Consider the following 26,560-nt stretch of genomic DNA (forward strand, 5'->3'; position numbering starts at 1 on the left):
AATAATTACCTAGCTGTGTGGCCTTGGGCAAGCCACTTAACCTCATTTGCCTTTCAAAAAACTAAAAAAACCAAAACAAAACAAAACAAAAAAGAAAATGATATCAAGGCTTTTTTTCCTGATCGTGACTTTCAGGTATTGCAATAATTTTTAAATTATCGTTTCTAAGTCTGTTTTCCATATCAGTTGTTTTTTCAATGAGATATTTCACATTTTCTTCTAATTTTTCATTTTTTTGGTTTTGAAGTATTGAGTACTGGTTTCTTGTAAATTCATCAATCTCCCTGAGTTCTATTCTTTGTCTGAAGGATTTGCTCTCCTCAAAGAGTTTTCTTATCTCTTTTTCCATCTGGCCAATTTTGCTTTTTAAAGCATTCTTCTCAATAACTTTTTGAACTATTTTATCCATTTGACCTAAGCTGGTTTTTAGCATGCTATTTTCTTCAGCATTTTTTTTTTGGATTTCCTTGACTAAGCTGCTGACTTCATTTTCATGTTTTTCCTGCATCTCTCTCATTTCTTTTCCCAGTTTTTCTTCTTACTCCCTCATTTTATTTTCAAAATCTTTTTTGAGCTCTGTCATAGCCTGAGCCCAATTTCTGTTTTTCTTGGAGTCTTTAGTGCAGGACCTTGTGCTTCCTCATCTTCAGACTGAGTATTTTTGATCCTTCTTGGGCTCATATGCAAAATATTTCTCAATGGTGTTCCTCTTGTTTTTCTCTGCTTGCTCATTTTCCCAGCCTGAGCCTGGTTTTGGGGTGCTTCCTGAACTTTTGGGACACTCCCACAAGGGTCTCAGTGTGTGAGGCTCTGTCCTCCCTTATGGTCTGTGAATGACCATAAGTGCCCCCCTCTGCCATGGGGCTGAGGTGGAGGGGGCCTTGGTGTTCTATGGGGGGGGCTAGACTGCGATCAGGATCTGAATGTTGTCAGAACCCCAGTGTCCTCTTCCAGGGGCAGAGCAGTCTCTCTCTCTTCACTCCCTTCCCTAGGTTCAATGAGCTCATGTCCTGGGGGCTCCTGCTCTGCCTGCTTCTGGTTCCGGAAACTCGGCTGGCCACGCTGCTCTCTGTGTGCCCTGAGGGCTGGGCTTCACATGCTCTCTCTGGCAGAGGTCCCCCCACTGTTCCCCCAATTTGTGCCTGGTGCTCCCCAGGCCATAGCTCAGGAAACTCCCTGCTGCTGTGAGCCATGGCTCCCAGTGCCCTGGGGCTGCCCCTGGGAGGTTGAAGTTCTTTCACTCTGGCAGCCCACCCCTCTGGTGGGCCACCCCTCCGACCCTAGGGAGCAGAGCCTTTCTGCTCTTTTCTTGGTTACCTTGAGTAGGAGAACTGCCTCACTGGGTCCCTCTGCGGGTTCTGTCTCTCAAAAATTTAGTTAGAGTCCTTAGTTTCGAAGATTTATGATAGAGCACCTAAGACAAGATCCACTCTTGTCGCCATCTTGGCTCCGCCCCCCTTTTCCTTCCTTTCTCAAGGGTTTTTCTTTCTCTTTAGCTCTAATTACTTTTTCATAATATGATCAATATGTAAATATGTTTAACACAAATGTATATGTACAACTTATGCCAGACTGTTCACTACCATGGGGAGGGAGGAGGGGAGAGAGTGGTAGAAAAATGTGGAACTCATAAATTTACAAATGGATGAATGTTGAAAAACTACCATTATATGTAATTGGAAAAATAAAATAAAATAAAATTTCTATTAAAAACACCAATTTCTTAACATGAACATTTCACTTCTCTCAGGATGAGTTCTCTTTTCTTACTTCTGAAAATATTATTAGCCAGGTATTTGATATTCTTGCATTATATTTGGTAACTCAAATATATGATTTAATGGGAGATAACTAGTTTAAGGCTGAGAAAGAGGAAGAGGCAGTCAGATGCAGAGGGAGAGAGATGGAAGCAGAGACAGAAGAACAGAAAATGGTGAAGAATAATGAGGATCAGTCTAGGAACCAGCATAAGCTGCTCTGTGATATTGGATAGATCACTTCATACCAATAATGTGCAGAATCTTTTCCTAGTTTAATAGACAAATTCATCTTATGAAGAAATTCCAAGGAACCAGCAATTTTTAGAAAAGCTCAAAGTTTACTCCATGAAATCTTCTTGGTAGCAACAGGATACTAGGTAGTTAGCTTATTCTCCAGATACTTTTATTCTTATTCCCATACCATTGATATCGAACCCTTGACTTAATGAAGAGCACACCCCCTTTCTGAATGTGATCTTTTTTCTTTATCACCATTGACCTTAATTCTATCCCACCAAGGTTCCACTTCAGATTCACTTACCTCTTCTACTTTGTCCTCTGACATACATTTCATAATTTACAGATTTCATTTAATTTTGCTCTTTTCATCATCTTCCTCTTACTGAGACTTGGCTTCTTCCAAATAACTGTATATTTGGCCATATTTTTTCCAGGACTGGTTGTACTTTTGTTTCTACTCTTGATTCATTGTTGGGGTGGGGGAACTTAGAATACTCCTTTGTCTCTTAGGTCCCATTGCATTCATATTACATATATCATGTATATCTTGCACATAAATTCCTTAAGGGGTGGAAATATTTTTGCTTTTCTTTGCTTTCCAAGCATAGCACAAGATCTAGGACATTGTAAATGCTTAATGATACATTGGTTTCTCCCATTGTTACTCATGGTTGTCCCATTACTGCCAACATTCAATATTCTTATTTCTTTGGATTTTCATGCAATCAAAATTTATCACCGATTCTATATTCTGGTAGTCATCTTCCCCTGGTTGTTTTCTTTTTTAGAGTGACTGAAGTTCCTGGAAGTGATGATCAGTTTCCACCCTTATACTAGGTGACCTCAATATGAGTCTTGTTATTTCCTCAAATGTTCTAACTTGCCAGTCCCTCCACTCTTGTACCCTTCACCTTAGCAAAGAAGAGTCATATCCTTAATCTTGCACATCCACAAATGTTTTACCATCATGTTCAAGAGCTCCGAAATTTCTCTATCCAATTATAACTCACTATCATTTCTCCTCTTCTTCTGCATTACTTATAATTAATCTTTTCACTATGGACTCCAATGCTTTACCTCTTAGTACTTTACGAGGTTGACCCCCTGCTAAAGGTTCTGTCCTCTTCCCTTCCCAATCTCTACTCTTTTTTAAGCAGTTTAATTCTAAACTATCCTTTATTTATAAAATCCCTTCTTCCTTTGTCCTTTTGCTAATCATGCCTTGCCAAATCTCTACCCTAGATTACTCTCACTTCTATCTACCTGTTGCTGAATGAACCTTGAGAGAATCATGACTCCTTTACAACTTTATGCTATTTAATCTTAACTGAGTTCTCACAGAAATAACGTAATACTTTTACTCCTCCCTAATCTTTCTCATACACCATTTAACCATGGCACCTGTTCAAACAGTTTTTTTCTCCTCATATGTCTCCTCTTTCCCCCCATACTCTCAGCTGAGCACTTTACATTTCACAGAAAGTATAGAGATGAATTATCTCTTATCCCCTTCTCCTCACCTCAAATCCTTCTGTCAACATTCCCCATTATCTCTTCTTTCAACTTTAGTTTATGATGAAGAGGTAACCCATCAATTTGCCAGTAATCCCCTCTGTATATATACCCTTGATTCCATCCCATAGAATCTTGATCTTGGGGGCAAAATGTTCCTACCCTATCTCTAATCACCCCCTCCCTACTTCTAATATTCATTCTGTCTTAGTCTACTATTTCCATCCCTGCTATAAACATGCTCAAGTGCCCTCATCCTTCAAAAAAAAAAAAACACAAGAACAAACAAACCCCACAAATTCTACTATTCCTGAAAACTTTAATCTTTTATATTGTCTCCCCTTCTCAATTAAATTCCTTGAAAAAGTCATCTACACTTAATTCTTTCATTTCCTCTCTTCTCATTGATTCTAAACTCTCTGTAACCTATCTTCTGACTTGTTGATTCAACTGGAACTACTCTGCAAAATTAGCAGTTTATTGCCAAATCTAATGACCTTTCCTCCTCTTTCTTGAGCTCTTTGTAACATTTGACACTTTTGCCTACCTTTTCCTTTTGGGTACTCTCCTCTATGGGTTTTTGTCTCTGAGTTCTTTCTAGCAGTTAAATAGTTCAGTAACTAGAGTATTGAACTTGAATTCAGGAAGAGAAATTCAAGATACTTAGTAGCTATGTGACCCTTGCAAATCACTTAACTTATATCAGCCTCAGTTTCCTCATTCCATTGGGAATACAACCAGCAGGGTTATTGTGAAGATCAAAGGAAATAACTTAAAATCCCTTTCAAATGTTAAATCATTGTAAAAATGTTAATTATTATCTATTATTATCTGACCCCTCACACAGTCTCTTTTGCTGAATCTTTATCTATGCCATGACCACTTTCTAAAAGAAATCTTTTTTTATCTTCCCTATCCCTCCTCCCCCAGAGATGACTATCATTAGACACACATATTCATATAACTGTTCTATAACTTCAGACATACACATATAACTGTTCTATAACCTGTATTTATTAGTTCTTAGGAATGTTAGCTCTTGAGGACAGGGACTGATAAGGGTTTTTCTTTGTATACTCAGTGCCAAGTCAAGTACTGGTTCATAGTAACTTTAATAAATGCTTGTTGACTAAATGATTGTTTGACTAACAATCTCTTGGTGCCTTTAGATGATGAAGACTATGTTGCTGAATAAATGCCGAATTACACTAATAGAAAGACTTTCTTAAAAAAGAACTCTCCATCTTGATGAAATCTCAGGTCTAGATTATATATGCTGTTTGTACATGTATATATGCATATATAATATGTACAAACACATAGATATAGAATATATACATACATTGTCATATATTTTATATATTTTTAGACATTATATACATTGTATATATGAATGTATTTATTATTATTATATGGGAGTCATAGTTTAGGAAAAGTGGATCTTACCTGTAATTCTCCCTCCATTATACTGAGCAGTCGGATGAGGTCTTCTTTGGATAACTCCAGGGATTTTTTATTCCCTTGTTCTCTTTCTCCTGATGTTTTCAAATGTCTCTTGACAGTTGCTGAGACCATGACATCGCTCTCCTTTTTGTTTGTTTTTTTCTTTTTCTTTGCATCTTCTGACAGGTTTTTATCTTCAGCAGTGGTGATAGGGGAGGGTTGAGGGCAGGAGAAATGCCCGTTTGATGAGCTTTCACCACCTTGATTTCGGGATCTCATTCCCACCTATGATTAAAAAAATGCAAACAAAGAAAACATGTATTTGACTACTGAATAAAAGTATTTTACTCTAAAAACTTAGTATCCTGGAGCAGATTTACTGCTTTACCAAACCGGATGCATCAAATACTTTCCCTCATTTGTTCTAACTATGACTATAGGCAAAAGTATCATCCATCTTTAGAAAAAATATCTTTGTTCTCAAGAAAGAAAAGTTGATTCTGAACTAAACTAAAAACATATTCAGTATTCCAATTTTGAAACTTGATTTTTTAAAAAAAGCACCATATAAAATGAACGGGAAAGATCTTCCTGGGAGATAGAGATATGTATTATGATTTATTTGTGACCCTGTGTATATGGGAGTAATCAGGTAGGAAGTCATGGAGATGTGGAATATTTTTTCCATAGTTTCTATTTCATCATCTGTTATTTTCCAGTTAGTAATTTATAGAAAGTAAAACAAGAAAGGGCTAGTATTGAGATGAGGAGAGGTCAATTGAAAATTGAAAATAAGCAACTTTGTAGTAGCATAAACATAATCAGAAAAGTTCCAATAATAAAACACTCAAGCCTTTGCATTTATTTTGTATATATCAATATTTATATATGTATAACTAGGTGGTACAGTAGATTGAGTGTTGGACATGGAGTCAGGAAGAGTCATTTTTTTTTTTAGCTCAAATTTGACCCTAGACACTTACTAGCTATGTGACCCTTATCTAAAAAATGAACTGAAGAAGAAAATAGCAAGCCACTCAATTATTTTTACCAAGAATATGGAGACACCAAGAGTTGGACACAACTGAAATGAAGTAATATGTTGTCTTTCCTGAGAGAATGTTGGCTATTTGAGTATGGGGACTGTTTTGCTTCTGACTTTGTATTCTCAGAACCTAGCATAGTGTGTGGCACTTAGTAGATACTAAATAAATGCTTATTGATTAGTAAATAATTGTTGATTGATAATTTTTTTTGATTCTGATCCTTTCAGAAGAAATAGCCTCCACCCCTTTTTGATGGATCACCTTTTTAGGTCCATAGTCTTTGGGCCACATTACTAGCATCTTACAGATGGACATTGAACTTAAAAATATTTTTCATGAACTTATAGGAAACATTGCATTCTAGTTCCACTCTCCTGGGTTCTATTCTCATTTCTATATCTATTAGCTGTATTTATGCTTTGCTTATGGGTATTAGCAATCTATCTTTTTGTCACTAATATGAAGGAGTTGGACTACATGGTCTCTGACATACCTTGAAGTTCTAGAGTCATGAGAGAATTAAATCTGAGGTCCACACATAGTAGGTCAATAAATATTTATCAAATACCTATAATATATTGGGCCTCTATAACATGCTGGGAGTACAAAGAAAGGCAAAAGATAATCCATGATTTCAAGGAGTTCATAATCTAATATGAGGAAATATGTAATATGAAAATGATTGAGAGGGAAGGCACTAGAATGAAGAAGGACTGGGGAAGACTTCCTATAGAAGGTGGGGTTTTAGTTGAACTTTAAGGAAACCATGAGGTAGAGTTAAGAAAGGAGAGCCTTTCAGGCATGGGGGACAGTGTGAAAAAATGGCCAGGGCTACAGAAATGGGGTATCTTGTATGAGGAATTGAAAGGAAGCATCACTAGATCCCAGAGTGGTGTGAAAAAAGGGGAAGTTAGTATGCAAGAAGACCAGAAAGGCAGAAAACAGAGAATTTTTGATATGATAAGGATCCTTATCATTAAAAATGATATGAAGTCACTGAACTTTAGTGAACTGGGGTGGGCAGTGACATGTTCAGTCCTACTGCTTTGGAAGATCAGCTAAGTGTAAAGTGGATTGGAGTGGAGAGAGACAATGCAGGAAGATCAGATATTAAGCTAATATAATAATCCAGGCCCTGCACTAGGAAGATGGCAGTGTCAGAGGAGAGAATGTGGCATATGGGAGAGATGCTTTGAAGATAAAATCAATAGGCCTTGGCAATAGATTGGATATGGGAAGTGAGAGAGAGAATGAGAAAACAATGTTACAATCCTATGGGACTGGGAGAATGGTGGTACTCTCAACAATAATGGGCTGTTCAGAAGATGAGAAAGTTGAGGGAAAAGTAATCAATTTTATTTGAGTTTAGGATGTCTGTGGATAACCACTTTGAAATGTACAATAGTCTGTTGGAAACACAAGATTAAAGTTCAGCAGAGAGGTTAGGGCTGAATAAGGATTTTTTTTTTTTAGGTTTTTTTTTTTGCAAGGCAAATGGGGTTAAGTGACTTGCCCAAGGCCACAAGCTAGGTAATTATTAAGTGTCTGAGACCGGATTTGAACCCAGGTACTCCTGACTCCAAGGTCAGTGCTTTATCCACTATGCCACCTAGCCGCCCCCGAATAAGGATTCTTAAGAATCATTAGCCTAAAGATAATAGAATCCAAAGTTCAAGCGAATGTTTCATGTTAGATGTGAACAGACTATAACACATTACAAAAGGAGGATTTAAGGACTGCTCATATAACAAGAGGAAGGTACTAGGCATGGACAGCCTAGATGCTCTACCAATATTCACACATTATCAGGAGAATCAGCATCATAAAGTCACAGAATCTGAGAAATGGAGGTGTTCATAGTGGTCAAATTATATATAAAGGAAAACTCTACTATACAATAGTCAACAAATGATCAACCAGGCTAGGCTTGAAAGCCTCCCAGAAGAGAGAACAATCACCTCTCGAGGCAAATAATTTTACTTTGTCCTAGAAGCAAACCTAAACTGAACTCTATTGCAGTTACTATACATTACTCTTTTACCACTTAATAGTCCTACATTAACTTAAAAATAGTTATGATGTTTCCCCCAGAATTCTAAATGTGCCAACTTCCTTCAAATGAAGAAAGTCTTTAGCATGCTGAATGAACCTATATGTTGAAAGACATGGAACAGGGGGCAGCTAGGTGGCGTAGTGGATAAAGCACTGGCCTTGGAGTCAGGAGTACCTGGGTTCAAATCCGGTCTCAGACACTTAATAATTACCTAGCTGTGTGGCCTTGGGCAAGCCACTTAACCCCATTTGCCTTGCAAAAACCTAAAAAAAAAAAAAGACATGGAACAGGATGGGCAGATATGGATGGATTACAATCTGTGTGTGTGTGTGTGTGTGCATACATATATACATACATACATACATATATATATATATATATATATATATATATATATATTTGTATATATTCGATTGCATGTCAACTCCTCTATTAGAATGTGAGCTCCTTAAGAACAGGGACTATCTTTTACCTTTCTTTGTATCCCCACAGTTCCTGGTTAATAGTAGGCACTAAATGAATAACTGACTGCATTCTTGAAAGGCTCCACTGCTTTCCTCTATAGGCTCTACTTCTAATTTTTTTTATTTTATCTACAATGCCACAGCAACCTACTAACACTGGAATTTCACTCTACCTCTGGCATCCTCACATTAGAAATAGTCTGCCCCTTCAGTCCTTTCCTCTTATTGGTTGGTAAAGTCTACATTTTCAGGCAAGCATTCTGGCCAGCTTCTTCGTTCTTCTCTTGGCTATACTCCTAGCTTTCTCTACCATGGCACCTTTTCCTCTTTCCCTACTTCCATTTCTTGCTTTTCAATTTTCTTCCCCCTATTAGAATACAAGCTCCTGAGAGCTAAGGTTGTCTTTCTTCTGTGTATTTCCAGAGCTTAACAGTGTTTGGCACATGGAAGCATTTAATGAATACCGTTGACTTCACTTAAAAGGAAAAGCTGCTTTGATGAAATCACAGATCCATCGGAATATTAAAGTATTGGGGTCCCTGAATCCATAATGTTATATGTACAGTGGCTCATAGCATTGAATAGCTTTCAAATAGAACAATATGTCATAGGTCCCTAGCTTTTTTCTTTTTTAACACAATGAAATATATTCCTCAACATCCATTCCAGATTAAGTACAAGTGCCATGTTATCTGAAAGCAGATCTCCATTCTGAATGCAATGCCCGAGGGAAAGATTTTCACAGTACCAGGTTTATAATAGAAAAAATAAATATTTTATGATGTTTCCTCTCAGATACGAGCCATTTAATCCTGGTAACAAATATTGAAATCAACGTTCCTGTTCCCTTTCTGAACTGAGTCCTTGGAATTGAATAGTTTTGTTTCTGTTGACACCCTGAGGTCCCCAATGATTGTTCACAAAACATCACACAAAAGTTGGCTCCAAATGCTGACTCTCCCTCTACAACCTTCATCCTTTTTGGTACATTCAGGAAATAGCTCTCACAATCTTAGACAATCCATGAACTTTCCCTAGTGAACAAAGCATTGTTCTCCTAGGTGTTTCCTTGTAATGAAAGCCAGATCACTTCATAACAGATCTACTGTGTTTCATCACAGCATGTCTGTGGGCAAGAGGGTCTGACTAAAGTCTCAGGAAGGGAAAAAAAAGTGATAAATAGAACGATTCAAATTTAACTCAAGACCTGTTATACAGCAAAAGGAAGACACATGGACATCCCAAACTGCAATATAAGTCACTCCCTAGGACTCCACCTCTCCCACATTGGAATTCCTTTGATCTGAAATAATTTTCTCTGGAAGATCTGGAGTTACTTTGTGATGATAGATCAAATTTTGACTTGAAGGCCTGATGTTATATCATACATTGTTGAAAATCTATGCAAAGCATAGGAAATAGGGTCATTTCTGCACTCCATCATATTGCTGCCTTATGTAGTCATCTGTTTCACATGTTTGTCTTATCTTCTTATATTATCTACTTCCACTTTCTTTTGGGTCCCTGAAGTACCACCCTGAACACACTCAAATATATGTGGGAAAGAATATCAGCACCTGCTTAAAAATTAGCACTGTTTCAAAGTTGTTTTTAACAGTCTTACTTTTGGTGAAGAATTATTATTTGAGGATTTGTGAGTCTGTTAAAGTAACTAATCTACTGACTCAGACTAAAATTAGCCAATAACTTACCAGAAAAATTTAGAAAATGTTGTTTGAGACTCAGAGTGGTTAGATGACTTATTCAGGGTAGCACAGCTAGTGTCAGAGGTAGAATTTGAAGTCGGGCCTTACTGATTTCAAAATCAACATTTTTCCCACTAAAGTCACCAATTTTTAATCATATTATAGCTAGCTTTTAAAAAAGAAAAATGCATTACACATTCAGAATTATCTGAGTTTAGGATGCATCCAGTGAAGAATTCAAGAAAATAATTTCCATTCATTCAAAATCAGAGAAGTAAAAAAGCTAGCCTTGGAAGAATGAAGGAAGACCTGATACATGCTTACCATCATTATTTTTAAAAAATCTGTATTCAGTCACTTAATGGCTAAAAGGAAAGTATTATGTCCCTTTCTTTGCCTTCTTCAGGTAATATTTCTGATTTAATGTCTAATATACTAGTTCACCATCAAATCTGCCTTTCCAAGCTGAGTCTGCAGTTATGGCAATGACTCACCATTAGGTGTTCCCAATTAGGGCTGTGGAACAAAAGTATGTGTTGGAGAAAAACCCCTTTAAAGGAACTAAGGCATGAGACTTCCTGGAAAATACAGGCAGAAGTTGTCCGAAAGTATTAGAAAACAATGCTTGGTGTTGTCTCAGGACATTAGTTATTTTATAGTAATGGAGATTGACATTCTGTTCCCAAAAGCAGTAAGGTGTAAGAGGACCAAAATTATTAGAGGACCTATGCTTCCAGGGATTCTGGGGTTAGGAGATGAATATTCCACAAGTGGGTTATATTCTGAATGTGACTCTGACTTGTGCAAAGTCCTAGAATGAGGCTTGAAAAACCATTCTCATGATTATAGTGTTCACCAATAACCACACAACTATAAAATCATAAATCTTTTTTTCTTTTAAATTTATTTTTTATTCTCATTTTGTACAAATGTTTCTTTACATTAATAAAATATTCTTGTTTACAAGTCAACAAAATACCGCTCCTCCCCCATGAATATAGATAGACTTGTTTGGGCGAAAAAAGTAAAGGGGAGAGAAAAAAATTAAAATAAAAAAAATAATAATAGTAATAATTGTAGGTATGGCCAGGTGGCGCAATGGATGAAGCACCAGCCCTGGAGCCACGAGCACCCAAGTCCATATCCAGCCTCGTAAACCCAACAATCACCCAGCCGTGTGACATGCAAGCCACCCGATCCCCACTGCCCTGCAAAAACCAAAAAAAAAGAAAGAAAAAAAAGAAGCAAAATAAAATAAAATAGTAATAATAGTAGGGTGGCTGGGTGGCAGACAGAGCATTGGCCCTTGAGCCAGGAGCACCCGGTCTGAATCCGGCCCCAGACACCCAATGATCGCCCCGCTATGTGGCCCCAGGCAGGCCATCCAGCCCTACTTGCCCTGCACCCTCCCCCAAATAATCATAACAAAAAATGTGCTTGAGTCTTTGTTCCAACACCATCAACTCTGTCATGGGTGGATCTCATTCTTTATGATAAGTCCATCATAAAAGTTATTTCCATATTTTTCCACCATTGCCATTGCTGATTGCAACTCCCTCCTTTCTTATTTCTCCAATACCATGTATTTTCTCTCTCCTTTCACTATGACTCTGCTGTAGGGTCGCTGAGTGGCACAGCAGACAGATCCCTGGTCCTGGGTCCAAGAGGCCCTGAGCCCCCATACCACCCCTTAGACCCAGAATCCACCTGGCCCTGTGGTCCTGGGCAGACTTTCCATTCCCAGCCCCTTGCAAGAAGTAAAAAAGAAAATGTGTTATATCTGGCCACTCTCCCCCCATGGTCCATCCTCTCCTCCTTTATTCACATCCCCACCCCTTCCCCCTGCTCCCCCCTCCTTCTTACTCCAGATGTCTATACCCCATTGAGTATATTTGCTGTTTCCTCTCCTAGCCATCTCTGATGAGAGCAAAGTTTCCCTCATTCCCCCTTGCCTCCCCCCTTCCATATCATTGCAATAGCTCATTGTAATAAAAAAAATCTCATGTGAAATATCTTGGACTATTCCCCCTCTCCTTTTTCTTTCTCCCATTCCATTTCCCTTTTTTTCTATTGACTCCATTTTTATACCATATTTTATCTTCGAATTCAGCTTTCTCCTGTGCTTCAACTATAAAAGCTCTCTCTACCTGCTCTATTAACTGAGAAGGTTCATATGAGTATTATCAGTGTCATTTTTCTATGCAGGAATACGTGCAGTTCATCCTCATTAAGTCCCTCATGTTTCCCCCCTCTCCTCCAATCTCCATGCTTCACCTGAATCCTGTATCTGAAGATCAAACCTTCTGTTCAGCTCTGGCCATTCCAAAAGGAACATTTGAAATTCCCCTGGTTCATTGAAAGTCCATCTTTTTCCCTGGAAGAGGACATTCAGCTTTGCTGGGTAGTTCATTCTTGGCTGCATTCTAAGCTCTCTTGCCTTTCAGTATATTGTATTCCAAGCCCTACAAGCTTCCAATGTAGCTGCTGCTAAGTCCTGTGTGATCCTGACTGCAGCTCCACAATATTTGAACTGTGTCCTTCTGGCTGCTTGTAATATTTTCTCTTTGACTTGGGAGTTCTGGAACTTGGCTATAATATTCCTAGGGGTTGGTTTTTTGGGATCTCTTTCTCGGGGGGATCGGTGGATTCTCTCCATTTCTATTTTGCCCTCTGCTTCTAGAATATGAGGGCAATTTTCCTGTAGTAATTCTTTGAAAATAATGTCAAGGCTCTTTTCCTGATCATGACTTTCAGGTATTCCAATAATTTTTAAATTATCTTTCCTAAGTCTGTTTTCCATATCAGTTGTTTTTTCAATGAGATATTTCACATTTTCTTCTAATTTTTCTTTTTTGGTTTTGAAGTATTGATTCCTGATTTCTGGTAAATTCATCAATCTCCCTGAATTCTATTCTTCGTGTGAAGGATTTGTTCTACTTAGAGAGTTTTCTTATCTCTTTTTCCATCTGGCCAATTTTGCTTTTTAAAGCATTCTTCTCCTCAATAACTTTTTGAACTGTTTTATCCATTTGACCTAAGCTGGTTTTTAGCATGCTATTTTCTTCAGCGTTTTTTTGGATTTCCTTGACTAAGCTGCTGACTTCATTTTAATGTTTTTCCTGCATCTCTCTCCTTTCTTTTCCCAGTTTTTCTTCCAACTCCCTCATTTGATTTTCAAAGTCTTTTTTGAGCTCTGTCATAGCCTGAGCCCAATTTCTGTTTTTCTTGGAGTCTTTAGATGCAGGAGCTTGTGCTTCCTCATCTTCAGACTGAATATTTTGATCCTTCTTGGGCTCATTTGCAAAATATTTCTCAATAGTCTTCTTTTTGTTTCTCTGCTTGCACATTTTCCCAGCCTGGGCCTGGTTTGGGGTGTTTCTTGAGCTTTTGGGACACTCCCACAAGGGTCTCAGTGTGTGCAGTTCTGTCCTCCCTCCTGATCTGTGAATGACCATAAGCGCCCCACTCTGCCAAGGGGCTGAGGTGGGGGGGGGGCTGCTGTTCTATGGGGGGGCCTAGACTGCAATCAGGATCTGAATGTGGTCAGAGCCCCAGAGTCCTGTTTCAGGGGCAGAGGACAGAGCTAGGCAGTCTCTCTTCACTCCCCTCCCTCAGATCAGTGGGCTGATGCCCTGGGGGCTCCTGCTTACTGGCTTTGCCAGCTTCTGTTTCCTGGATCAGGGCTGGGGAAAGACAATGCTGCTTGCTGTGTGCCCTGAGGGCTGGGCTCCATGTGCTCGCTCTGGCAGAGGTCCCCCGCTGTTCCCCCACTTTGTGCCCGGTGCTCCCCGGGGTGCAGCTCAGGAGACTCCCCCGCTGCTGTGAGCTGAGACTCCCAGCACCCTGGGGCTGCCTCCAGGATGCTGAGGTTCTTTGGCTCTGGCAGGCCACCCCTCTGGCGGGCGCCTCTCCAATCCCGGGGAGCAGAGCCTTTCTGCTCTTTTCCCAGTTACCTTGAGTAGGAGAACTGCCTCACTGGGTCCCTTTGTAGGTTCTGTCTCTCGAAAGTTTAGTTAGAGTCCTTAGCTGATGAATTTTATCAGAGAGCTCCTAAGACTTGATCCCTTCTTGTCGCCATCTTGGCTCCACCCCCCCTTCCAAAATGTTAAATCTAAAAAAGAGAATGAACCTCATAGATCATTTAATCCCAACTCTCTGCCCATTTTATGAAAATATAAGCAACTTGCTCCAATTCTTTTTGGTCTTTGGCAGGCAGAAATAATAGAAAAAGTTCATCAAAGAGGATCCATACCCACCTAAGGTCCATCAGTGTTTCTGCAACCTCAGGACAACAAAGAAGGCGTGGGTTTCATAGATTCAAAGACTAAGAGCATAGTGTTGGCTCTCAGTGCACAGCATCTTCTGAATATGTCTAATCTTGGATTAGGAATATAGATTTGACACTGAATGGAAATTTATTCTAGCTACAGCATCACTTGCATGATCCAGTAACCCATACAGAATCCTCAACTACTTCTATCACCAGTTTCCCCTCCTCAATACCATGTCATTCATCATCTTATGCATAAATCTTTTCCTTATTCCACTTCTTCACTACCCTCACTTCCACCCCTGCCACCTGCTGGCATTCTCCTCTAAAAGAAATGTTCTCCTCAGTTCACATAGTTCAACTATATCTCTATGCATATCATCCCCAAATCTATAGTCCCAGCCCATAACATTTCCTTTAGTCTTGAAATTACTTTTTGTTACTCTGTACATTTCTTATATTTATCTATGTACATGTTATATATAATTTCCTTCTGAATAAGATAAGCTGCTTGAGGGCTTTTATCTTTGTCTTTGTATCACACTGTAACTGCACATGGTAGGTATGTAATAAAGGCTTGTTTTTTGTCCAGGTCAGACTTGCAACAGTTATTCAATAACCACCAAAGTTCTGGAATTATCAAATCCATTTGATAAATTTATATGCCAGTGAACCTTCTTGCAGTTCTTTTGAAAATACTTTTTCTCTATAGAAGATGATCATGCTCTTAATTAGAAGGACAAACAACTTCTAATTACATTTCATTTAACATATCTGCCATGACAAGTGAACTGAATCATTCTGATACTTAAAAGGAGGGACTCTTGAAAGAGATGTTACCCTTTGCTCTGTTCTATTTAAGTGAATTCATGACCCTCTGCTCTTGCGTTACAGCAAAGCTTATTTATGTTCACTGTTTTTCCTCCAACACTAAGAGCCATTAATGGCTGCTTTGGGGAAGAAGCACATGGAAATTGAATACGATCTTCCATGATGCCTAGAAAGGAGAATTCTTTACTACTTTACTACATTTTCTGAGTCCTAATTTGAGTATAAGTAAGAGATGTGACAGTCAATTCTTCTAGTTCTAGATATGCCAATATCCAAGGCAGTGGGGGAATTAAACCCAAATTCAAGAATTTGGGAATTTGGTTTCATAAAGACATGAAGAAAGATTCTGAACATCCTAGCCTTTGAAGAGAGAAGAGGATCATTCATAAAATCTCTGTGGATGGAGGATCAAAAATGAACTAAAACCTCAATATTGGGAATTATTTGGAAGTGAAGCAGCCCCAGAGTTTGGGTTGTTCTTCAGTAAGAGTTCAAATCATAGAGTCTTAGGGTGGGGAAGGACATTGCCCCAGTGGCAATCCTTCTTTAAGTTCCCCTCCTAAAGGAAACCAAACTACAGAATAGTGCTAAATTGGAAGGATTAGGGAAAAGTGAACCCATCAGAGGAAGTGAAGAATTATATTGATTATTTATTGGCTACAGAAAGAGCTTTGTATTTTTTTTTATTTGTTAACTCCTATAAGTCCTTCTGGATTTTCTAGGAGTGAAATATAGGCTGTCATATTCTTGAAATGTATTTATCATAATGAGTGTCAGCTTGGGAACTGGAGAATTCATTACCATATCCATGAAAATTAGACACAAGATATCCATAAACTGTATCCAGAGATTTTCCAGAGTATATTCAGATTGAAGAATGATGAATCATAGATATTGTTCTTCTAGTGATGTCCCTGCCTGAATATAGTCCAAAACATCTCAGAACTGAAGGAAGTTCTGGGTCATGAATATAACCATATAGCATTTGACTTTTTCCAAGCAATTTCCTGATGGTTAGTTAAGCAAATATTGCCCCCATTTTATAGAAACAAGTTGAAAGAGGTTTGATGACTTGCCTATAATCATTACCTAGTAAATAGTAACAGTGGTCAGTTCTGGGTCTCTTTGTTCCAGCTCTGGTTTTATTATCCTCTAACAAGCAAATTAGGTGTTTTGGCAGTTCTCAAATTATTTAATGTAGGCTATTATTTATTATCTCTATTCATGAAACCTGCTTAGTATACTAGTCATAAATTTTTTTTTTAGGAATGTTAGGTAGAACTTCCATCTCTCTTTTTTTAATTTTTTTTTTTAGGTTTTTGCAAGGCAAACAGGGTTAAGTGGCTTGCTCAAGGCCACAGGGCTAGGTAATTATATTAACATAAAACCTTTGAGGAAAGGATTAGACAATATATAATAGGATATGTGTTTCTTAAGAGGATCCAATTCTTCCATTAAATGCTTTTTCCCAAAATTTTCATGTTTGCTTTATTGTTGAAAAGTTTAAGCAAATAGGTATAAGTACATCATATATAATAATCATTATAAGAATAATTATTATAATAATATTATAGCTAGCATTAAGAAAGCACTTTAAAGTTTGCAAAGTACTTGAAAATATTATTTCATTTCAACCTCAAAAAATCTCAGAAGATAAACTCTATTATTATTCCCTTTTTACAGATAAGGAAACTAAGGCAGACTGTGATTAAGTTACTTGCCCAGGAGCACATGTCTATTAAGTGTCCAAGGATGGATTTGCTTCATCCTTTTCTTGTTTTTAGAGTCCTAATTCAACAAGACAAATAATCAGCAGAGAAAAGCAACTTTTTCTTGGCCAACTAACACAGTAACATTGACAACCACTCACCAAGTGTAGACAGACTATGCTTCCCCCCTTTGATAATCTGAAGAGTCAAATGCAAATACTTTGCCACAGGTGCTCTTTTAAGATCCAAACAGTAGTTGTCATCAGAGTATTAAGCAAAAATAAAACCCCATGAAAGCTTAATGTGATGCTGAAGAACTTTTAAAATGCTTAACTGTACAGAAACCATGCTTAATAAGTAATGTGGTCAATCCTTAGGGGAAAGAAGAGATGAAAACAGGATGTGTAGGTTGAATTGAGAGTAGCAAACTTATTTGTTGAAAAGAATCCTGGATGAGAACAAAGGCTGCCCTTTTTAAAATCAGGGTTAGCCAGATCCTGTCCATTGTGCTAACAGTAGTTACTTACAGGTAATAGGAAAAGAATTTGGCACTTTGACAGCTTCTTAATAATTGACTTGCATGCTTGCAGATTTGGGACTCAGAGATAACAGAACATTCTGATGGGACAGAATGTATTAGCTTTTTCTATTTGGCTTTCCTTGGGGGATGAATGGGTATCCCCTAAAAAACATTACAGGATGATAAAGTTACAAGCTAATTAAAAATTCATTTCTTCCACAATAATGTTTTGAGGAAGCTAACCCAGATCCTTCTCTTTTCAGAACTAAATTGTGCAGACAAATTTAATAAAATACACTTATTATCCCTTTTGAGGAAATAAGGAAATCTTAACATGGAATATACTGAGTGAGGTTTAAAAAGAGAGAAGATGAAAAGAACAAAGATTATTTCATATCTTTTTCTCCTATCTATTGCACTTTTATCTCCTCTGATGAATTCAGGCATGATTGGTGTTTCCTCATCAGCAGTACTATGGGAATCAGATAAAGTAAAATTTTTAAACACCTCTCCTGCTCAGACTTACCAAGACTTGGTGTTGTAGCTTTATCAGAGGCAAATAAAATGAAAGTGCTAAAAAAGAAAGACATTTCAATACTATCAACTAAGATTTGAAGATTTATATTTAATAAAGGTAGCAGAAAACAATGTGATGTCATATCATCACTTCTTTTTTTTATTTGTTTTTAGAAACATTTAGAATGATTAGGAATAATTGGACCTGTGACAAATTGAGTTGATGGAGGAGGCATGGTTTTCTTTATTAGACTGTCCTTGAGGGCAGGACCTATCTTTTGTTTTGTTTTGGTTTTGGTTTTTTTAGTTTTTTGTAAGGCAAATGGGGTTAAGTGACTTGCCCAAGGCCACACAGCTAGGTAATTATTAAATGTCTGAGACCAGATTTGAACCCAGGTACTCCTGACTCCAAGGCCAGTGCTTTATCTACTATGCCACCTAGCCACCTCCAGGACCTATCTTTTGTTTCCATATTCTCCCCACCCTAACCCTCCCCAGACAAAACAATGCTTGGCAAATAACAAGTACTTTTTTTTTCAAATTTCCCACTCCTTTGGTGGATGGTCTAATCAGCAAGTCTTTTCATTTACAGACATCTCTCAATGAGTTCACTGGTAACTTCTTGGGGATGGATTGTAGGGATATATTTATGCTTATTTAAGGGACTGGTTTAATCCAGATTAGTTTATCCAAAGCTATACTGTGGTACATGACAGCCTAGGGGGTGATCCCTAGTGGCAGGGTGATTGATGAAAAGTTTATAAGGTAATCTTCAAAGACTATTTTGTGAAAAGCAGTTGAGAAGGAGACCCCCAGAAAAAAGTACCCCATCTCTCCTGCATTAGTACCATAGACAGAACCCTGTTACTCTATTTGTTTATATTTCTACATTTCATTTTAGAGAACCATAGCAATACCATTCATTTCTAATTTATAGATCATCTGCATTTTTTTTATTTACCTCTTAGTTTTCCTACCAATAGATCTCAACAGAGAAATATGTTTGCCAGAAAGTTCCCCAGTCTCAATAAGTGGTGGACATTTGTGTTAGTTATTGGGATAAGAATTAAGTAAACACAGTAAGATGGGACCACCTGTATCCAAAAATATAGTCTAAGTTTGCACTCTGGCAAACTAAGTGAGGTTAGTTCTAAGACAAATGTAAGTACAATTTGCAGGAGCCAGAAATTGTTCATTCCTGTTATTCCTATGAGTCATAGTATTTCTTTTTGTAATAAAAAATAATAGCTAGCATTTATACTAAACTTTAAGGTTTGCAACGCACTTTACAAATTTCTCGTTTTATCCTCACAATAACCCTGGGAACTAGGTGCTCTTATTTTAACCCTAATTTACAGATGAGGAAATTAAGATAGACAGAGGTTAATTGACCTACCCAGGATCACCTAACTAAAAAGTGTCTAAGGCTGAATTTGAACCCAGATCTTTCTGACTCTAAGTGCAACTGTCTCTCCAATACCACCTTGAAGTCCAGGTCAGTTTATCCAAAGCTAAACTGTAGATTTATGTGAATGATAAATTAGAGAATGATTGGCTTAAAAAAGACAAAATTTTCTTTCAAAAGATCTATCTCCAGAGTCATTTTTTTCATGATTCAATTTTTAAAAAATGCATTTATACACAACTAACTTGGATATTAAGTTAATCATATTGCCTCACTAAACATGAATTTCTAAATTTGGAAAATGAAGGACTTGGGTGAGAAAAATCTTATGAAAGACAAGTACATTAATTATCATTGGCAAAGCTGTGATTAAAACAGTCTGTAAAATATCTTGGAATTTTGCTAAGAAAATCTAAATTGTCCTTATTCTTTAAATGAGAGATCCCATTGCCAGTCATATACAAAAAGGAGGACAATGATGAAAGAAAGAAAAAAGAAAAAAAGAAAAAAAGAAATATCTAATATATACATGAAAGTATTTATAGTAGCATGTTATATTATAGAAAAAAATTGGGGAAAAATAGACATTCATCAATTAAATGGTTAAACACTCTGTAGCACATGTAAGAGACTATCACAGCATTATAAAAAATGATGACCATTATGACTATAGAAAAACAGAGGAGGACTTACATGAATAAATGCAAAGTGAAGTAAAAATCAGAAAAACAATATCCATAACAATGGTATATCAAGTACCATAATAATTACTGAAGATACGAAGAAAGGCAAAAACAGTCCCTATCCTCAGGAGCTCATAGTCTAATGGTGGGGAGTGGGGTAACATGCAAAAAAATTTAGTTCCCACGAGATATAGAGAAGAGGAGGAAGGCAATCTCAGGGGAAAAAAGGTACTAAGTAGCATTAAAGGTTCTTGCAGAAGACGGGATTTTTAGTTGAAATCTGAAGGAATCTAGGAGGCAAATATTTAGAAGGAGAGAACTCAAGACACGTGGAACAATATTGGAAATGAAATCAATAAGGACATGAGGAGATGGAGTATCTTGTGTGAGGGACAGAAATGAGAAAAGTGTCACTGGATTGTAGAATACATGGAGGGAAGTAAAGTTTAATAATATTGGAAAGGAAGAAAGGGACTTAATATTAAATGAATTTAAAGGCAAACTGAAGGAACTACTGGAATTAATTAAGGGTCAGGAGAGAAACTGATGTGGTCAGACATGAATTTTAGAAATATCATTTTAGTAGTTGAGTGGAGAACATATTGCAGTATAGAAAGATTTGAGTCTTAAAGAACCACCAGCAGGATGAGACAATGGTTTGGATGTGAGGTGATGGGTATCTACACTAGAGAGTTGATAATAGAGGAGGGGAAAAAAATTATAGAAGAGATCTGCAAAGGAAGAATTGATAGAATTTGACAGAAGATTGGACATGAGGGATGAAATGGAGCAAAGAGTCGAAGATGAATGATAGGTTGCAAATTCGTGACTGGGGGAAATGGTTATGCTAACAAGAATAAAGAAGTTAAGAAGAGAGGAGGGTTTGGAGGATAGATAATAAATTCATTTCTGGATATGTTGAGTTTAAGATGTCTATAGGATGTTCGATTTGATAGATCCAATAGACACTTCATATGAAATAATGATTGAATCCATAGAAGTCAATGTGATCACTAAGAAAAGTAGTTTAAAAGAAAAAGCAAGAGTATAAGGGGAGGAGGGGGTTACTCACAGTTAAGAGCCTTAACCTATATGAAAATTTGACAAAGGAAATTGATACTGGTCAGACTTGTGGGAGAAGAACCAGAAGAGATCACTGTCACAAAAACCTAACGAGAAGTGATCATCAAAAAAAAAATGATCGACAGTGTCAGAGACTGCCAAGAGGTTAAAAAAGGATGAAGGCTGAAAAAACTTCAGTGGATTTGGCAGTAAAGAGAACATTTGCAGTTTGGGAGAGATGTTTCAGTTGAATGATGAGGCTTGAAGCCAGACTTTTGAGAGTCTAGAAATAAGTAAGAGGAAATGAAATAGAGGTATCATTTGTAGATGACTTTCTCAAAGAGCTTAGCTTCATATAGGAGAAGAGATATAGAATGATATCTAAAAAGGATGAACAGATCAAGTGAGATTTTTTTTTAAGATTGGGGAAAATATGGGTATGCTTGTCAGTCCCAGGGAAGCAGTCAGAAGACATGGAAGGTTTGAAGGATAGCAAGAGAATAGGGATGATGGAGGGATCAGTCTGTTATCTATTGGGGGTTAGGGCTTGTGTTGAATCGACCTTGGCACAGGGTTCAGTAACATTGTCCTTTTCCTTTACACACAAGTCTTATTGCCGAAGTTGTTAGTGTTTCTAATGAGAAAAGAAAATATCTGTTCTTTTTTCATATGCTTGCAGAATTTTGAGATGCAAAATGTCAATGAGGTCAGCCAGTTAATTCTCTGCCAATGCAAGATGGTTTCCTTTTGCATATTTTTATTCCTTAGTTGAGCCTAGTTATAAATATCCCAACTCATGGAGTTTTCATAGTTTCCCCTGGGAAGCCATCCTACATTAGGACTGAACATACCATTCCTTAATGTTCTTAAAACTCCACTTGTTTTTTTAACCCTTTTTCATTTTATAACCTTAACTCTGCTTCCATGATAATCCATTCTGAACAACTTATTTCTTCTCATTATCTTTGTGTATTAAAACCTCTTGATGGTCAACGCTGCTTTTGAAATGAAAACAATTGATTCTTCTAGGGCAGATTCACCTGACTAATGAGTTTGCATTTAGGGAAAATAAAAAATTATATCATTTTACACATGCTCCTTGAGAGCTGTTATAGATTGTCCCCTGAAGATACTCATATTATAATTCCATGGAAAAGAAGGCCAACAAGATCCTTGAAATAAAATGGAAAAGCATTATCATGCTCTTGTTCAGTTATGGTATATGTGCTGCCGAAGTGAGCACATCATGCTCTTGTTCAAAGCCATAGTGGGAATATTTCTAATTATCTTTCTTGACAACATTGAACAAATTGTGGAGAATGGACTGAGTGCCTTTGGGAAACTGAAAACCTTTATTGGAGTCAAGGTTCGTTTTGAAATGAAGGTCCATTTTTTAAAATGTCTATGTTCTTATGGTGATATAAGCCACAGAAAATTGTGGTGCCCAAAGAGATTAATATAGATTCACAAAAATGACAATGAAAAAGGACATGGTACAGGTAAATAGGTTGTAACATATCCCAAATAAGTAATTTTATGAGAGAAACAATGTAAAGGATATCATAAAGAAATGAATGATGTTAAAAGAAGAGCCAATTCTCAAAAATTGAGAAAGCACTACTTCATACTCTTTTTTTTTTAGATTTTTTTTCAAGGCAATGGGGTTAAGTGGCTTGCCCAAGACCACATGGCTAGTTAATTATTAAGTGTCTGAGGTCAGATTTGAACCCAGGTACTCCTGACTCCAAGGCCCATTCTCTATCCACTGTGCCACCTAGCCACCCCTCTTCATACTCTTTTAATGAGACAAATATAATACTAATACCTATACCAAGAAATGATAAAATATTATAGGAGAACAATAGGTCAATAGAAGTCATCACTATCAATTAAAAACTTTTCAATAAAATCCTGTCAGAGTACAATAAATCACCCAAGAAACAATTCACCATTTGGATTTATACTAGGGATGTAAGGATAGTTGGACATAAGGGAAATTATCAATATAATTAACCATATTAAAAACAAAAGCACTCAAAACTATGATTATCTCAATAGATTAGAAAATGTTTAATATTTATGATTTTTAAAAATTCAAAGTGTAAACATAGAGCATCAAAAAGTTGCTTAAGGCAACTTTCAGTTCAGTGTTCTTAATTGACAATCCTTCTCTTTGATTTTCCCTCTATTACCAACTTTTTACAGTTATGTTGATCTTTGTTCATTGATATGTCTTTTAAGTTCTTCATAGAATATATCAGATCAAAGATTGAGAACTGAAAAGGATTTTAGAAGTCAGCTACTCCAATCCCCTTCATTTTACAGAAGAGAAAATTGAGGCCCAGAGAGAAAGGACAGAACGAAACATGATTTATTAAACATCTATTATATGCCAGACACTATGCAAAAGCTTTATAAATATGATCTCATTTGATCCTCACAACAATCCTGAGATGTAAGTGCTAAAACCTCATTTAACATTTGAGGAAACTGAAGCAAGTAGAGGTTAAATGTTTTGCCCAGTGGCACACAACAAGTAAGCATCTAAAGTTTGATTCGATCTGCTATATAATAACCACTTAAAGTGATTTATGCAAGGTCCCATGTGTAGTAATTAATCTATGATGAGAGAAATTGGGGTCAATTTAGAAAAGCAGAAGTTAGAAGGAGTTCAAAAGAGGCACAAACTCTGCTGCCTTACATTATTAGGAAATTGTTCTTTTCAAGTTCAAAACATCCTGGGGATTTTTTTTTTTCAAAATCAAGTCATTGGAAAAGACACCTGAATTCAGTTTCCATATCTGTAAGCAATTAGAACATATGAAGTCATTTCAATGCACAGATGGGCTATCTGGGCTATATTTCATTCTTCCTCCACTAGTATGAAACAGTGAGGTCATCCTATCCTTCAAAAACATCTGATATTAACCCTTTCAAGCTAAATATTTTCTTAGAGACAATTCTATGCAAGTGAGTTCTCCAGTAAAATGAAAAGAAAATAAAACAAGTCATGCCAACCTGTCCTGTGCTGAGGCTTTTAAAAAATAACTATTACATATCTTCTTCAACTACTTCCAAAGCCCAATATAGTGGTGAGTTGAAGGAGTTTGGGAAAAAGCAAAAGAGAGAAACAAGAGAAAGATTCTGCTTGGAATCATAGGACTCTGTTAGTTATTCATGACTGAAACTTCTGAGGGAAATCCATATCCTGTGGATGAATTCATTGTTGGCTCTTGAATGGGTGAGCTGCATCCATATACATTGCTATTTCAGCTGGAAGAAGCCTTAGAAATGGTCTTAGTCAGGGGCTGTTAACTTGGGGCTTATAAAATTTTTAAAAAATATTTTAATATTTAATAATATTTTAAACTATTTTAAAAGATTTTAAATATTGCATTTCAGTGTGATTGGTTTGCTTTGCAATCCTATATATTTTATTCTATACATTTAGAAACATTAGAAGGTCCATAGTCTTCATTAGACTGCTAAGGATTAATTATTAATTATAGCTCATATTAATAAAATGTTTTCAGATTTGCAAAGCATTTTATTTATGTTATCCACACATATGTGAGATATGTATTATTTCTTTTTTTCTTTATTTCTTTTTTTTAAGGCAATGGGATTAAGTGACTTGACCAAGGCCACATAGCTAGGTAATTATTAAGTGTTTGAGGTCATATTTGAACTCAGGTCCTCCTGACTCCAGGGCTGGTGCTCTATCCACTGTACCACCTAGGTGATATGTACTATTATTATCCACATTTTGCATATGAATAAACTGAGGCTGGAAAAGACTAAATGGTTTGTCCAATGTCATATAGCTTATATCTGAGGCAAGATTTGAACTCATATCTTCCTTATTCCAAGTCCGACACTCTCCTCTACTACATACCTGCTTCAACTGTAGAAAAGAAGACTTAAGGAAGACATTATCCTGTCTTCAAGTATTTAAAAACCTAGAATAAGGATTAAGTCCCCAGGGGTGGATTTGGAAGAAATGAGTGGATGCAGCAAAGAAGCAAATTGAGGTTGATGGTAGAAAAACATTCCTAGTAATTAAAGGCATCACAAGGTAGAATTGACTGCTTCAAGAAAGGGTTGGATCCCCTTCATCAGAACTCAGGACTGATTGTCAGATATGACTTCAAGAAGTCTCTTATTCGGGTATGGGTTGAACAAGATGGACTCTGAGGGATCTTCTAAGAGTGTTCTAAGTTCTAAGACTTCTAAGAGTCTATGATTCTGTGAACACTCAGAAATTATAGTGTGGTTTCCTAAAGGTCAACGTACTTGTCTTTTTGGCTACAAATTTGCATCTTTTTTTTTTTTTGTCAGGAGTGGAACAAAAATGACTAATTCTTAATCAGTTTTGGAGTTGGTCCTTTTGAGAAGTGATGAAAGACTAGGGAAGGAATGAATTCCAGTTTAGGCTAGCCAGGAGTCTGTTCATTTTCCAGGGAGATTCTGCTTGACAGTTGATAAAGCAAACATTCAGCAACTAGGAATTAAATAAATAGTGAGACTATCTTTCTTCAGAGCACAAGTTACATTAAAATGACTGAAAAGTGACAATAGACCAAACATAAAATTAAAGTTCAAGTTAGTAGAGAGATAAAGAAATATATTTAATTTTTAAAATTTTAAAAGCCAAAAATGTAAGAAAAAGTTTAAAAAGGCAAGTATTTTGTGAAATGTCATTTTATATAAAACTGATACCTCATTGAACATGTTAAAGCAAACTTCTGGTTAAGATACTGTAGTGATCAGATGCTTAACAACCTCTCTTAACAACCCCATCAATTATGAAAAAAACAGCACCAGGATGAGTGATGATCAAAAATTCAAAGAGAAATTGTACTTACCTAGTTCTGGTGCATACAAATAAATAATCAGAAGCCTGTTAGCTTTAGGTAAAGAGTCCATCAAAAAAAAAAAAGAGAAAAAAACCAGCCCAAGTGTACAGAATATGGAAAACTTCCATTTCACATATGGGGCAAACCACGAACATCTGGAGTCCACAGCTTTGTCATTCTCTCAATTAGAGGAAAAGAGTGAACAACTGAGATGGGAGGACAGCAATCATACCTTGCTCTATTTCAGACTGACTACAAAGAAGATTAAACTATTTAGGGTACTAGAAATTTTTAGTTAACTGGCCTAAGCAATCTTTGAGGTCCATGAAGAGTATAGTGCTCAATACCTACAGGAAACATTGTCAGGAGCCCAGATAGTTCAGATCAGGAATCACCATTCCTTTCAGAACTATAGAAATCATGGCCCTGAAATAAAGACCTAATTAAGGAAATAAAAATCAGAAAAATAAACATATCAAGGAAC

The 26,560-nt window shown here is 36.9% G+C and overlaps 1 protein-coding gene across 3 annotated transcripts in view; it reads right to left on the reverse strand.

Annotated features, from left to right (window-relative positions):
* FILIP1 (filamin A interacting protein 1) overlaps nt 1-26,560 on the reverse strand; it is a 309,418-nt gene that overhangs the window by 147,508 nt on the left and 135,350 nt on the right. For all 3 annotated transcript variants that reach the window (XM_074237338.1, XM_074237339.1, XM_074237337.1), the window contains exon 2: nt 4,959-5,240. In XM_074237338.1, the coding sequence (XP_074093439.1) occupies nt 4,959-5,234 (276 nt within the window). In that variant the 5' untranslated portion in view covers nt 5,235-5,240. The remainder of the gene's footprint in view (nt 1-4,958; nt 5,241-26,560) is intronic.

Source organism: Macrotis lagotis, chromosome 5, assembly GCF_037893015.1.
Source record: "Macrotis lagotis isolate mMagLag1 chromosome 5, bilby.v1.9.chrom.fasta, whole genome shotgun sequence".
Taxonomy (NCBI): Eukaryota; Metazoa; Chordata; class Mammalia; order Peramelemorphia; family Peramelidae; genus Macrotis; species Macrotis lagotis.